At 39.3% G+C, this 15,555-nt stretch overlaps 1 protein-coding gene across 1 annotated transcript in view; it reads left to right on the top strand.

Annotated features, from left to right (window-relative positions):
- The window catches only part of LOC134798819 (protein groucho-like), a 75,564-nt gene that overhangs the window by 26,582 nt on the left and 33,427 nt on the right, over nt 1–15,555 (top strand). Inside the window, exon 5 of the mRNA XM_063771204.1 lies at nt 12,085–12,222. Within this exon, the coding sequence (XP_063627274.1) occupies nt 12,085–12,222 (138 nt within the window). The remainder of the gene's footprint in view (nt 1–12,084; nt 12,223–15,555) is intronic.

Genomic DNA, 15,555 nt, shown 5'->3' on the forward strand with positions numbered 1-15,555 from the left:
CAATGACAAAGGCAAGATCAGCAAATGTACAATTTGTATGATCGTGCCTGATATTTGAGATCACAGAAAATAAATATTTTAAATCCACTATTCTGCGACCTTCTAAAATTTTGTTTTATCATGATTCATGATCAAAAAGCTCGGATTCAATAGTCATATCAAACGTCGATTATGCAGTTGATGATGAGCTTGCATTTTCTACCATTGGTGCTGCAAATGCATCAACCGGTGGCGATAAACTTTGCCCTCTTGTAAAACAAATTACTATTGTGATTGTGTCCAGCAAAAGGCCAAAATTCGGTTTACTTTCCTGTTTAAAATATTACTAATTTATTCATATTTCAGATTAGGTACATAGGTAACTGTCTGAATGTTACAATGCCAGCTGGCAAATTCTATCACATTTGTTTGTTTGGTAGTCATGGTAACATTCACTTACATTGATATCCTTATTAAGATCTGTATCTTATTATCCAGACCTTAAAATATTGCCACCGTTGCCCTTTAAAAAAATACTGTTTAAATAATTGGCTACTCAAACAATGCTTCTATAGTATAAATAATGACTACACAAAAATGGGTAGTATTGTATATAATGCACGAAATAAGGCCCGATTCTTAAGCGGGTTTAAATTTTGAGGCCATGTCCGCTAATACTATAGACAAAATATCAAGTTTAATAAACACAAAAAAAAAACATTGATGGGCCTTATTTTATAATTTAGGCCTTACTTTGTAATTTAAAGTAGAGTTAGGCCAAGAAAAATCTATAGCGATTTTGGTAGAACACGCAGTGCAAGTATTATTTCAAACGTCGCTTCTATGAAATTATGACATATAAATAACACTTGCACTGCGTGTGCTATCAAAATTGCTGTAGACTTTTCTTGGTCTGACTCTAAAATATTCTTTATTACACCACAAACATAAAAACAAATTTAAAAAAAACCGGCGAAGTGCAAGTCGGACTCGCACACGAAGGGTTCCGTACCATTATTTATAAAAACGGTCACCCATCCAAGTACTGACCCCGCCCGACGTTGCTTAACTTCGGTCAAAAATCACGTTTGTTGTATGGGAGGCCCCACTAAAATTTTTATTTTATCCTGTTTTTAGTATTTGTTGTTATAGCGGCAACAGAAATAAATCATCTGTGAAAATTTCAACTGTCTAGCTATCACGGTTCGTGAGATACAGCCTGGTGACAGACGGACGGACGGACAGCGGAATCTTAGTAATAGGGTCCCGTGTTTTACCCTTTGGGTACGGAACCCTAAAACCGATTTACAATGTAGATAAAGGTAGCAACAGGCGGTCTTATCGCTGTTAGTTCTTATTCTTCGTTTGTTTAGCATTAGAGTGAAGGTGACGTGTCTTTTTTAAGCATGCAATCGTATAATTATTTAGCTTTTTTTGTAATAGTTATGTACTTAGTGGTTAATATTAGTATTTACTATTTTTTTTTCAATAATGCTTAAAAACGAAGTATAGACATGACAACTAAATATAAACGCCATTGTAGGGCAGGATATACAGAACATGAATCATTTGTACTGTCACGCTCCGTGATTGTTGAGCCATTTAGGGTTCTAGCTAAATTGGACATTCCATAGAGCACGAGTAAGTATGGAACAACCAATTCAGCTAGGACCCTAAATTGCTCGACAATTACGAAGCGTGCCTGTAGGTACCTAAAAATTTTGTTAACCCATTTTAACCATGCAATAAAATATTTTTGATTTTGATTTCTAATTTGAAATATTAGAATCAAAAAGTTCATAATAGATTGTATATCATAACTACAAAAATGTGTTCCCTACTCTCAACCCAAAACCCCTTGTATCTTAGGATCTAGATATTTTCACACAAGACGGTGTATCGATAACTTCTTACATCACTAGATTATCGACATTAAATGTCGACTATTGCCCATCACTTTTCTGGCTGTGTACGTATTTAGAAACTTGACTCCGCCCCTAAAATTAGTGCGATAGGGACAACTGCAGCTGAGGCGAAAAATCCTGCGTAAAAATGACAAAAATCGAGGTTTCGTAGTCCTCTTTTTCCTCCCCCAAAACTTAACCAATCGTAACCAAATTTGGAAATCTAAATGATTATGAAATTATCTGTGTCGGACCGTTTTGCTTTTTTGGCTAATTGATATCAGTTTTGAATACCACGCCTCTCATTGCGGCATAGTCGGCATATTAGGCCATTTTGGCCGTTTTTGAAGGGCTCTAGCGCCTTAAAAAACAAAAATATCAAAAAAAGCAAAACGGTCCGACACAGATATTGACAATATTAATCTGTGTTGAAAAAATCATTGCTCTAGCTTCAAAAACCACGGAGGAAAACGAGGACTACGTTTGTATGGAGGAATGACCACTCCTGTTGGCTCTTAAAGATCTTTACATGCTATCTGTAAAATCATTAAGTAAATACTTACATGAAACACTTTTATTTGTAAATACACGAACACTTAGTACTTATCTCGTTATCTTCCACGTACCTTTACTAGTCTGGAACAGACTACAATGTGTATAAAAATATCAATATTTTCTCTAGCATTCATCCGCATTCGTTATCTGTAGCGCAGCATTCCGAACACAGGTACAGTCGGCAACGAGTGAGCAAACAGCGCAGCGTAAACGGGCTTCGTAAACAATACTCCGCAAGGGCGCTGCCTCGTCCAAAGTTGGGCACTTTATATTCCTTATTTCATTTCATACCTTCAACTAGAATAAAGGACAAGTGGAATGCCTTCATCAAGCTGTGAGATGCTTGTACTCACAGGCTAAAAAATGTTTTAGAATTGGTACTAGAAATGATACACACCGAGTTCTCGGCTGGTCTGAACTTTAACAAATGTTGGAACCCTAGTCTTAGAAATAAACCACATAAGCATCATGTACTAGATAAAACAATCCACCGAAGATCCGGCTTCTCAACCCAAAGAGATAACAAACAATGGGGCAATCGTTCTCTGTAAACAGGCCCTGTCGAAGATACAGCATCACGGCAGTCCTTGCTGCGTCATATAAAACAACAGTAGACGTCTAAGAAAATCTATAAAGATATTTGCTGCTCTTGCAATGTTGCCGGATATTGATATCGGTATTTTTATAAGATTTCTGGTACAATTGCGTTTTGTTGCTATACGAAAAAGCATATGATCCTAAAGAAAATTCTGCAATGCTTCAGCTACTAGTTGAAAGCTTCAAATTTCTAAAGTTTTAAGTAGAAATATGTCAGATAATGGCCGAATTGCACCCCTCCGCCAGTACAGACGAGCTAGCAAACAGGACAGAGCAAACGGTCTCCGTAAACAAAAGCCGGCGTAGATGCAGCACTTGGGTACATATTTAACTGCACGGTTCCCTCCCCACGAGCAGCTCACCATCCGTAATACTGAGAGTAAGAATTTAAAGAAATCATAAAAAGTAACATTGAAAGTAAGTAAGACCCGATAAGTCATGAGACTCATGACAGTAGGTGTTCTTTAAATTAGGAAAATTACACATATAATATGTAAAACTTTCGTGTTTTGAACACATATTAACTCACATTATTTATAAACGGGTCTATCGCGAATTTATTTTATTACCTTTATTTACCGACGTTTCGACACAGGTTTCAATGGTCGTGATCGCGGCTAAGCGTCGGTAAATAAAGATAATAAAATAAATTCGCGGTAGACCCGTCTATAAATGTAAGTTAATAAATTACATATAGTTTTAAAATCAAAAATCAAGAACTTCCCTCGATATGTAATGGAACTTAAAGGAATGAAAAGAAGGAATATATCAAAGATTAACTACTTAACCAGAGTATGTTTATTTTCCTTTAATAATCCATTTCCATCTGGTGTTTTTTCTCATAAAATAATTAAAAGTATACCTATGTGTAGCATGTAGCTTGTAGTTATTAATTAATTAAGCTGGTATTAAAAGATATGTATAACCTTATCGGAATAATAATAGCTTTGTTCCAAAACGTCCTTTATCAATACAAACCCAATGCCTGTTCAAGCAAATAACAAGCCGATATCAGATATAGTTATCAAAAATACACTGCCTAGGATTTCGCATAATCGGGTAATCAATATCATGCAGGGCTCGATAAACGATATCTGTTCTTGAAGTCAGACGATCTACAAATATAACTGTAGGTGAAACTTAGTCGTGTAACATTGATGGATCGTGGGCTTAAGTGTTGAAGATATAGATAAAAACTGTGTTGAGAATGTTCTCATAACTGTTACCTAATGAAAACCTCTTCATATATCACTTGAAACTTTCTTAATTGACGATAACACTCATTAACATATTTATAATGTAGTATCGAATAGTTAAACTCATTATGTTGCGGTAGCATCCGCGCCCATAAAATAAATAATTTGTAGCCGCCGAGTCCACGTGGACTGCAGCAAGATAAACGCTGTAGCGATTTAATGTACCTGTTTTGGTATAAAATTATCTCGGTATTGATGTTATTATCCAAAATAAGCGGTTGATATCTGGCGTTTTATAGCTAACTACGGTTCGCCGAGCCGTCGCTGTGAACTAAAAATATAATCGATACTCGTCCGCGCGGCACTAATTCGATACTTGCGAGCGTTCGATTTTAATAGCATTTTTTGGAACTATATTCGCTTCCATTCGCTTGATATTTCGCAGTTTTTATTTTATAGTTACCTGCCTAAAACAAATGTTTTGAAATCGTTGTTTCGTTCGTTCGCAGGTACAATGAAATGCCGATTCAAAACATTGCATAGTGTCGAATCGTCAGCCGTCAGATTATCGACGACTTTCAATCTTGCATAATCATCGATGAACTCGTAATCGGGGTGGAGCTATGTATTTCAATTTGTTTATTTGCTCGTGGTTAATTGCTGCTATTATGTTACAGAATGGAGGTGTATTAGTTGTCGCACGCTATTGTGTTCTTGTTCGTACACAAATACACGTGTTAAGCGATCGGAGCCCGCGGGCGCCGGAAACGCGAGTCATTATGAGCGGCTCGTTAATGTCGGCAAAAAACCGTGTACATACCAACGCTGATTGGTTACTGCCGCTGCTTGTGAAACTATCTAGTGTTATCTCTTCAATTGGTCAATTCAGCATATCGAGGAATTCGCACGTATGCTTTTTCCACAAAATCATGCGATTTCTTCAAGGCACTACATTAAAAACGATATTGTTTACTAATCGTTTGCGCCTAAAGTAAAGTAAGAAATGTCCTGGCTTCGCCTCGGCCGACAATTCCACGTGATCGGGTTTCGTTTAGCGCAGCGCACCGAAAGTTGCGCTTTCCGCACGGAGAACAGAAAATATAATTTCATTCGCTTATGCAAAGTCATCATCGCTTCTTAAACAAACACCAGCCCGCTTCAGAATTTCCAGTAATCAACTTCGGTATACGCGCACTTGTAAAAAGTGCCGAGTCAAAAAGGCTTTAGCGAAAAGCAAGATACACAATGGGCAATAAACGTTTGGCAGGACCTAAACAAACAGGGGTAGCTAGGAAGCTGGCTCTTTGTTTGGCGAGAAACATTCGAGTCAACACGAGGGTACATGCACCTCGGACGCGGACTATTGTAACCGCATGTCGTAGCAGCCATGTTTGCGTCGCTCGGCGCACACAACATCAAGCCTTAGGTAATAAAATGACAATCGCATAAACCGATCCATGGAATCGATGCCACTCGCGTGTCGAGCGACCGTTTTCGTTGCTTTCAATCCTTGAATAAATACTTAATGATTTGTCATCAGTCGTAGAACAACTCGAGTTGTCGTATTAGAACCCAATTAAAAGTGTTACGGTTGAATGTTCGCAAAAACTTGCAATCGTTTAATAGGATAAATCAACCTGCTTGCTGTTTTATATTAGCCATTTTATTGGGCTCAGTGAATTAAGTTACGTATTGCAGACTCGTTTAAGTGGCACTTAAACGCTACTGTCCATAATTTTAATTATGCAAGTAACTGCAGACTACATCACCAGTATTGACATTTTGTTTTATGTCGAAATAATTATAAAACATATAACTGAAAGTGATCTTAATGATTGACAGCGGCACTTGTTCGCCACTCGGTGGATCGCAATTACATCTATCTGGTCTGATCACGGCGACACCGTATACCGAGATAACGACGTGCCCGATCACTACCGCCTCTAGTCCGCTTTTGAATAAACTTGTCCTACATAATTACACACTTTGCTTTAATGAATATCGACGGCGAGCGCAGGCGCGATCCGGTTCTCCAAGTATCGGGGCGTTCGAACACCAATTATTTTAAGTAATTTATAATGCTGTCCTCCAGTAGCACTTTACTCGTGATAAATTGACTACATGTGTTCCCCGCATACTATTTGTCAAACTTCATTTTACCGTAAACTTCGAAAACCTTGTAAGCATAATAAGCAAAGTAGTTAAGGCCATTAAAATGTAAGGTGCAATTAGAAAGCTAACGACCCGCGAGGACAGTGGGCAGGAATATGTACTTTACATTATTGATGTGCGCCATCCAGCCACTAATGTACCGCGACAGGCTGTGTTTAAACAATTATTGCTGAGCGAATGCGATACGAATCGATGATAATGTTGGCCTCTGTCTGCTGCAATAATAGCCCATTTATCGACTCGACTGCCATTTCGTCGGAGGAATTATTTATTACCGCGCCATAAGAGCAACCGCTTCGTGGCTTTTAATACAATAGTGGCCTTTACGAGACTGCTTTGTTTAATGAAGTGTAGAAACTTCGCCGCGAAGAATACTGATAACGTGCCTGAAATAATTTATGAAACGATGCCGCGAGGCGTAATGAAGGACGCGACCGCAGTTTACTGGGAAGCGTCCGGTTTCATTTCGTAAAACAATCGCGGTAAAAGTTCATCGGGCGAAGTGGTCGGGACCGTAGAGTTGCGAGCTCCCTCGTTTCTTGCCCGGCCACCGAGGCGTGGACATTGCGCTAACACAAAACAGACATACCAAATTTATGTACTAACTACTAACGTTCAAGCACTCGCGTCCGCTTATTCCCGCACCGTGTGTGAAGTCGACATTCGTTCCGGGAGGGAAGACAATAAATTGCACCACGTGGCGCGGCCGCGCCTCCATTTGGGTCAGCCTCGCCGTATGCGTTGCACTCGGTTGCATTCGCAAGATAAGCGCGACTTCTTGAGAATTCGCATTAATATTTCAACCACTGTACGTGTTAAGCATTAAATTTAATGCTCACGCCGAGCACTATCAGTTTACTGTTAGTAAATGTGTTCTGTTGGTACAATAAAACTGTGGTAAACTTTTTTAATTTCCCAAGTGACTCCTTCTCTCGTGTTCGCCGCCGTGCGCGACTCCGATTAATTTAGATATGGAGGTTTAAATGGAGGGTAGTGCGGGGACAAATGGAGCGTCACCGCAGGCAAGATGCAGTGCCAGATTAAAAGCTCAACCGACTAAACCACGTGAAAATCGCGCAAAAAGAGGAGTCACGGACGGCATTAGCGGATGAGTGTCGGAGCCATTAGTGCAGCCCTCCCCGCCCCCCGGCGCCCGCTCGCCCTGAAACCCAACGTTCCTCTTTTATTTCTCGCGCGGGATGAACTCCTTAATGACAAACCGTACTATATCTTTTGTGGAGAGCTCGCAAAAGTACGTATTTTTGCGGCTCTTTTGTACGCCCGCTTTTATTCCGCCGCTCGTGGCTGCCGGTCTAGCTATAATTATGTACGTGCCAGTGCAAATGGTACGAGATTTTTCGACTTGTAAAGTCAATGAAATGTTTTAATCTGGAGGCTCTTTGTTCGTGTGTATTCGACGGCGTAGGCACGGGCTGATATGATGGGAATGCAATTGGATTATGTATTGGTTTCGGTCGAAACCGAACCTACGAAGCCGTGAAATGTGGTCTCTATCACATTATCTACGCTTCATGGATGATCAGACTAATATGGGGCCATTATGAGAGTAATAAATTTAACTTTGCATATTTATCAGGTTAGTTATAATAATATTCAATTTATTGATATTTACATTGAAAGCCGTTTCCGTGTGGGATTTACAAAATAACTAATTAAAAAACTATATAATCGACTATATTTCTCATTAACCGCGATCCCATGTTAAATTGATATAATCTGTTTAATTTGCTTTCCAGAAACGCAATATAAAGCGAGATAAATAAATTAAATGAGTTCTCACGGTCTGAAAAGCTAGGTCTCATTAATGCGGACACGATGTTGCTCGGCGAGTCATCGGGAGGGAATGAAAATGTAATTTGCGGTAATTCGGGTTGTGTCGCCGCGCGCCGCGCCGCGCCGGCCGAGAGTCGCGGTTACACCGCCAATACATATTATTTACACCATTTTAACACTTTAGTGCAATAATATGCATTTATTGTATCGTCGTTACCTTTTTAGACTTTAGACTTATTATACATATTTGTCATTAAAGATCGGAGATGAATGCTCAGCCAATCATCCGCGGTCATAAATTAGGTATTCATATGAAATGAAAATGTAAATTGTTTACCGCGATCGCCGCGTTTACACAGCTAACAAACACTACATATATTTACACTATTCATACCTACTTTGAAATAACATGCAGGCTGATTAGTTCGTCGTTATTTTCTTTTTCACAAAAAAGAATCATCAAAATGATTCACTTCATAGGACTTCGAATAGAATACTTATTTACGTAAGAGCTGGAACTATGTACAGTTAGCTGCAGAGAAAAGTGCCCCCTCCCCCCCCCCCCCCTGCATAGAAGTTTATATGCAAAGGTGCTAGGCGAATAGTATTCCTGACTGTACATGTAGGTACAGATGCAAGTCGATGAATGCTAGAAACAGTAGAAACTACAGATATTTGCAAACGAGTCTTGCGCTTTGTGTTGCTGTGCCATTTGCGGTGCCGGCAGCCGACGACGCAGAATTGTTCAGCTTGCTCCCCAACACGACATAAATACAAGTAGGTACATACCTACTCCAGCCGCACTTGTACTACATACCTACTGTACATTTGGATTGCTTTTTCATACCTATACGATTTTTGACAAATAGGTGCAAACATACTCATTCATGAAATAAAAATCTTATCTGACAGTCCTGCAAAGCCATTTAATATTATTTATTTATTTATACAAGGAATTCCAACACCTATGAATGATTTATTAAACTTTTTCAAGAGCATTACAGAGCCAATTATAGAATTAGGTCGTATATTTATTATTATATTTTTATAATATTAAATTATATTATATAATACATATTGGCATAAAAAAACCGGGCAAGTGCGAGTCGGACTCGCGCACGAAGGGTTCCGTACCATAATGCAAAAAAAAAAACAAAAAAAAAGCAAAAAAAAAAACGGTCACCCATCCAAATACTGACCACTCCCGACGTTGCTTAACTTTGGTCAAAAATCACGTTTGTTGTATGGGAGCCCCATTTAAATCTTTATTTTATTCTGTTTTTAGTATTTGTTGTTATAGCGGCAACAGAAATACATCATCTGTGAAAATTTCAACTGTCTAGCTATCACGGTTCGTGAGATACAGCCTGGTGACAAACGGACGGACGGACGGACGGACGGACGGACGGACGGACAGCGAAGTCTTAGTAATAGGGTCCCGTTTTACCCTTTGGGTACGGGACCCTAAAAAGAAACTTGTTAGCAAAAAACCTTTTTCAAATTTTCTCATCTAGGCAGTTACACATTTTCATTGAGCCTTATTTAAATCAACAACAAAGAACTTGTCTGAAATTATAAAAAGTTAAGCCCAAGCTTAAAGTATTAATTTAATTTGGCAGTTATTAATTATGATTTTAGTTGTTATTTTTATCTAATATAGATAAAGTATCATTTTATACGTATGCAACCTTATTTCTATAACTAGGAATAGCTAGTACCTAAAGAAACTTGGTTCGCATACGTACTTACAAACATCGAAGTTCATAAAGAGAAGCAGTTCCGAGCAGTAACAAGGCAGGGTTGCGACAAACAGTCCGGCTATTTAGCGGAGCGGAATTGAAGTGCAATTTGCGGTGCGGCGACACCCGCCGAGCGCCGCCCTTTATGCAGCGCTGCTCTCGTGCGCTGCAGCGGAGCGTGCGGTCCTTGCCGAATGGGGCTGCTATTACGAACCTAGGCAACTCGACTCGGGCTGACTCGCATTGTTTTGGGACTTAGTGTCACAATCACACGCTAGTTATAACTGTATTTGACACAACAAAGTAACAGCGTTTGTCTTGACGACTAAAGTTGGTCTAAGAACTCTTGGGTTCCCCAGGGAATGAAAAACATACAGATGCAGGTTCAAATATTTCTAGGTCAAATATTCATTCCCGTTGCCAGGGAGGTTTTGGGATTATACTGAGCAACTTTTACTATAGGACCAACCACGAAATCGCGAAAAAAAAATTTGCTGTTTGATACATTTTGGCTGGTCCATTTTCTATGGGAGGGTAATTTTTTGTTTGTTGAGGTGATCGTGAAACCGTTACAGAACTAACCGAAATAAGTTATTACATTAATCAGCTAATCATAATTATCATAATTTGCGAGAAATTACTATTAAGTAACTAAATAGATACTCGTATATATACGTGATGGGAAGCACGAATATTTATTAATCTACCGATAATAATTATATGATGTACCTAACAATAATAATTATACGATTCCCGCCTAAATCTGTCTGTCCGGGGTAAGCTTATCGATCCATAATCCGATTACACAATTATGTAGCTTATATGCTACGCACCGCCCACCAATTATAATCTGCTGTGAAATCAATCGACACTCTCATAAATATCATTGTGGAAAATCAGACTGGATAAAATTTAATAATTAATAAAATCGGCCAACATCGACTTCGTGTTTACAGGGGTCATATTAAACGCATCATACTCCGCGGGCTCATTATGTTAATTCGTGTTCGATTCACAGCGGATCTGTGAATATAATTACAGTGCATTTAAACGTAAAATACACGTACAAAGCCAATGAATATGGCGCGCCAGCGATTTATCATTTCATTCATCGCATATTGTTTATAGTGTTAATTGTAACTGTACAATTTAGTTGGTCGTATATTTATTCATTTCATTCATTTGCTTAGTTTTCTGATTTATTATGACGGCGAGATACCTACACGCTGGAATAAAGTAAACCAACAATACATGAAGATTTGCATTGTATTGTGCGTATCTATCTACCTACTAAGTAATCATAGTGCATAATAATGTGAGTTAACAGGTATATAGGCACCTTTGTAGCTAATATTTACGCTAAATGGTTACGATCTGAGTACCTCTGTACTTAGGTACTACACGACCCAGGGTAATCTTAAGACCTACATCATATAAGTAAATATTATTACAGTATATACGTGTAGGTACTTATGCATCTTATCTTATATTATCTACATAATATTATACTATAAGTAATATGCGGTACGTTGCTCACTTATTTTTCATTTAACTTACATCAGAGTGCACGTATTAATGAGTTTATTAAAAAAAAACATTTAAAACCATCTGAACTTATTTTATATAGATAATCAGTACAATTAAATAGTTTCAGTAGGTATTGGAATGTAGCAACATTTGCGTGTCAATTAGTATGTAAAATACGTCCAGTTAGCGTTTAATTTAGCCGATGACAGCTTTTATTGAATGTAAATTGTCCATATTATACAAAGAAATAGATCACTGAATTTAAATTGCTCTCAATCAATCTGTGACCGTTTAAATGTCATGTTTTTATTCATGTTATCTGAGCTATTTTATGGTTCCGATGTCCGACTGCGTGATCATCGTATCGTTGTGTTTCTTGGCGTGGAAACATTTCTGAATTAATGCTCGATAGCGAGTGATCATAACATTGAGAACATTTCAGAACATCCGAGCAACGAAATCGCTGATGTTACATTAGTTATTTCGATGCTATAATCTTCTGAAACATGCAGTGTTTCACACTGCAATTCAGAGTAATAAATATTTTGAAGCGTATGTAAATCTCTTCAATCACATTAGCTGGTACGAGTAAGAAGCTAATCTAAACTTTATTTTTTTCAGACGGAAATAGCTAAAAGGCTGAATGCAATAATAGCACAAATCCTACCGTTCCTGTCACAAGAGCACCAACAGCAAGTGGCCACGGCCGTGGAGCGGGCGAAACAGGTCACCATGACGGAACTCAACGCTATCATTGGGGTAAGTAACCTTTTACCCACTAAACACATGACTGACTGACTTATTAATATTGGTATTTGAAACTGAGTTAGTGGCTACTATTGTACAATCTTACAAATTAACTTGTATCTAATTAGAATCTATGGCACACGCTAAACAAAAAAGAATTAATCGCCGGAAGTATAACTAAGCAACTTACAATTGTCGCTGCAAAAAATGTAACGCGCAATCAAGCGTATAATCTATGCCTTCACTGAGTGCAGTCTAAACGTTATATTGCGCGTAACATCGTTAACAGAACAAATTCACGAGCGCAGCTTTTCATGCGAAACCGATTAAATCTACACGTGTCTTGTTTGCACAGCAGTAGGTTGTTGGTTGTAAATGCGAGCGTGGAATGTTTAGCGACTACTGCTCTACGTGGCATCTGTCCAAACAGTCCACTCTTTGCTTAGTTATGCGACTGATTGCATGACTAGCTGCTTCGCCTGTCTCGCGATGACAAACTGCGTTTTTACTTAAAATAATTACTTGTAATATCTTTAATGAAGCTCGTTTTTCGGTTCACAATAAAACTGTAAAAGCCTTGTAAAACTTGAGCAGGTACGAAACTCGAGTGGGTTCTATAAAAGCGCTTTCAACAGGTCGAAAGTTCGGCGCTCGTTCATTAAACGATCTTAGACGATCTGGCCGCGCGCCAGCCGCCTGATAAAATTACAACAAACTACAACGCCGACCAATTTATAAAGAAAATAATAATTTATTGTATTAATTTATCGTGATGACCCCGCTGGTAATTATTAGAGCCTCGTGTTTAACGGCATTACACATGTGAAGCGGCCATTTGTCACCCGCGTGGGCGCGCACTGTATCAGCCTAATGACTCCGCTGTTAGCATTTACATACGAGATGCTAACCGCACCTTTCCAGGCGCGAATTAGAGCCCGTCCTCAAATTGCTGCTCTAACTAATTTCACGATATTCTAATTGTACTTTTTAAGAGAAGCGTCGTGACTCGTGAGCGCTTCATCGCGACGGTCTATTACACTCGAGTCCTCTCGCACTCGTGCCAAGTCGTTAGTGCGACCTATTCTCGCGATGTGTTAACGCTTGGCATGTGTTAATGTAAATAGATACCTATCTATTAGTTTTGTAGATGCGGCGACTGAAATAAATCACTTTAAAGATAATGAGGGCGAAAATAGTGGTGGAAGTCAGTTGACGCTGCGCCGTCTGTGGTTGGAACTTGGCGGTGTGCCAACTCGATCACACGGACCACATTGTTACCACCTCTGCCCGCGACTGATCTATTACCTATTTTTAAAGCCATAACCTCACAATTCTATAATTAACTTAGCGCATTTTAATACGAGGCAGCTTTTGTAACAAAATTAGCCAAAGATTAGCGTATCTGCAGCTTCACGTGTTGTTGGCTACATATCAAGATTCAAATGGATTGTTTGCGCATATTCGCACATTTCATTCCTGGAATTGTGAGCCAACTTTATGTCCCACATAATGTGGCTTAAGTTTGTTGGCTTCACAATATTTTGCTTGAAGAATTGTAATGTGGGCCACATTGCAATTCTTCAAGAAATATCGTAAACTCTATACCGTAAGCGTCTTGGGGTATTACCATCTCGGTTTTAAAGAACCTTTTATGCCGCTTATACGATGCGAATACCTTGAATGGGAAAGAGAATCTACCTGCCTAAAGATCCCCTAAATATTTGCTGAAGGTTCAACGCCCCGGCGTGGATTTACCTATAGATTTACTGAACAGCTTTCGAGATACCGGCAAAACGCAATATCGTCTCCCCCTATAAAATACTCTAATTTAAATAAAAAAGCTGCGCCACCTTCCGTATGTCGGTCCTTTTTTTATTACGAACCTTTTTTATTTTCGGGTCAGCTAGGGATCAAAGGGGCTCTCCCCGGAGAGTGGCCTCCCCGGCCCGTCTGATTTGCGACGATTCTACCGCGCGCCGATTTGTGAAGAGGGAATACTCTTCAAATTGGGGACTCTGTTTGCCTGCCTATTAAAATCACTTACCGTCTTGCAGAGTGCTCCGTTTCCAAATTTAAACGTCTTGCTTTTGTTATAGCTTTTGTTTACGATCCTCTTGTTTCACTTTAGGCGCTTTTATATTTGTTACCGTTGACTTTAATAATCGTATTTCATTGAAATGGTTTCAAGGTTTTTTTTATGACTTTTCCTGTAACGATTTATGAATATCGTCTGAAGCAGTACTTATTCGTTTCAATCTATATCAAATAAACTGGCTTCTTATTGAGTCGAAAGAGGGTAAGGTAGAAAAATGCGTGTTACGTGAAGAGTAAATGCGTACCTACGTACGGTGACAATATAGGTTAGCGCGGCAGATAGACCCGCTGAGCTGAGGTCGGGAGGCTCGTTCCGACGCCCCGTTATCGGCGGGCGCATCGTTTCTCGTTCTGATTTTATTCCGCACCGCCGGTTTGAGGGGTGGCTCCGACCTCGAGGTAATAGCTTCCAGACACTCGCACCCTCTCATGTTCACCTATACATGACACAAATGCTCGCATTGAAACAATATTCATGAAACCCCCGATCGATACGAAGACGTGCCCTGTCACACACAGATGCAGGAACATCCCACATCGAGCTGCTTTATGACTAATAATCTAATCAGAATTTACGATGCGTTTATTTGTAATAGAAAATCCATATCTATGACAGTAATTGTGCGGAATAAACAAGTGTATTATGTATCTCGTTTATGCAACATTATCTCGAGATATAGGTGCGCAAACACGAGTGCTCGCTGTGTAAATAGAGCGTATCTGTTTCCCCGTCGATGGCTCTATAAACAAGCGAGTCGCGAAAACATTTCTGTCTAGTTTACGTCGGCTCTCGCGCCCTCTGATAAAAATTACGACGAGAATAAATCGGGGTAGCGGCGGGGAGGTTGAGAGGGGAAACATGAATTTGTCATTTTTTCCGAGGCACGTTCGCGGCGGTGATAAATATTGCATGGGATCGTGTAGCTCCTCGGTATTTCTTGTGCGTCTGCCCCGCTCCGCTACCGCATTAACTTTTCCACGTCGCTTAGGCGCTTGTTTTTCAACCAGTGAGTTAGGGCCGGGCCTGTCGTCGCTTCCAATGAAATTATGAAATCAGTTTTACGACTCATCCGGCTCACGAGTTTTTCTTTTACCTAAAGGATTTATTCATTTCATTTCTACGTGTCGGATTTGTTTATGGTTGGGTTAGGCTATCTAAAGAAGATCATAAATAAAGACTTTCTCAGTGACTTTACACTAATTACTCCTACTTACGTAAAAATAATCTAAAAATGGAACCATTGGAGTGAA

This window comes from Cydia splendana, chromosome 17 (genome assembly GCF_910591565.1).
Source record: "Cydia splendana chromosome 17, ilCydSple1.2, whole genome shotgun sequence".
Taxonomy (NCBI): domain Eukaryota; kingdom Metazoa; phylum Arthropoda; class Insecta; order Lepidoptera; family Tortricidae; genus Cydia; species Cydia splendana.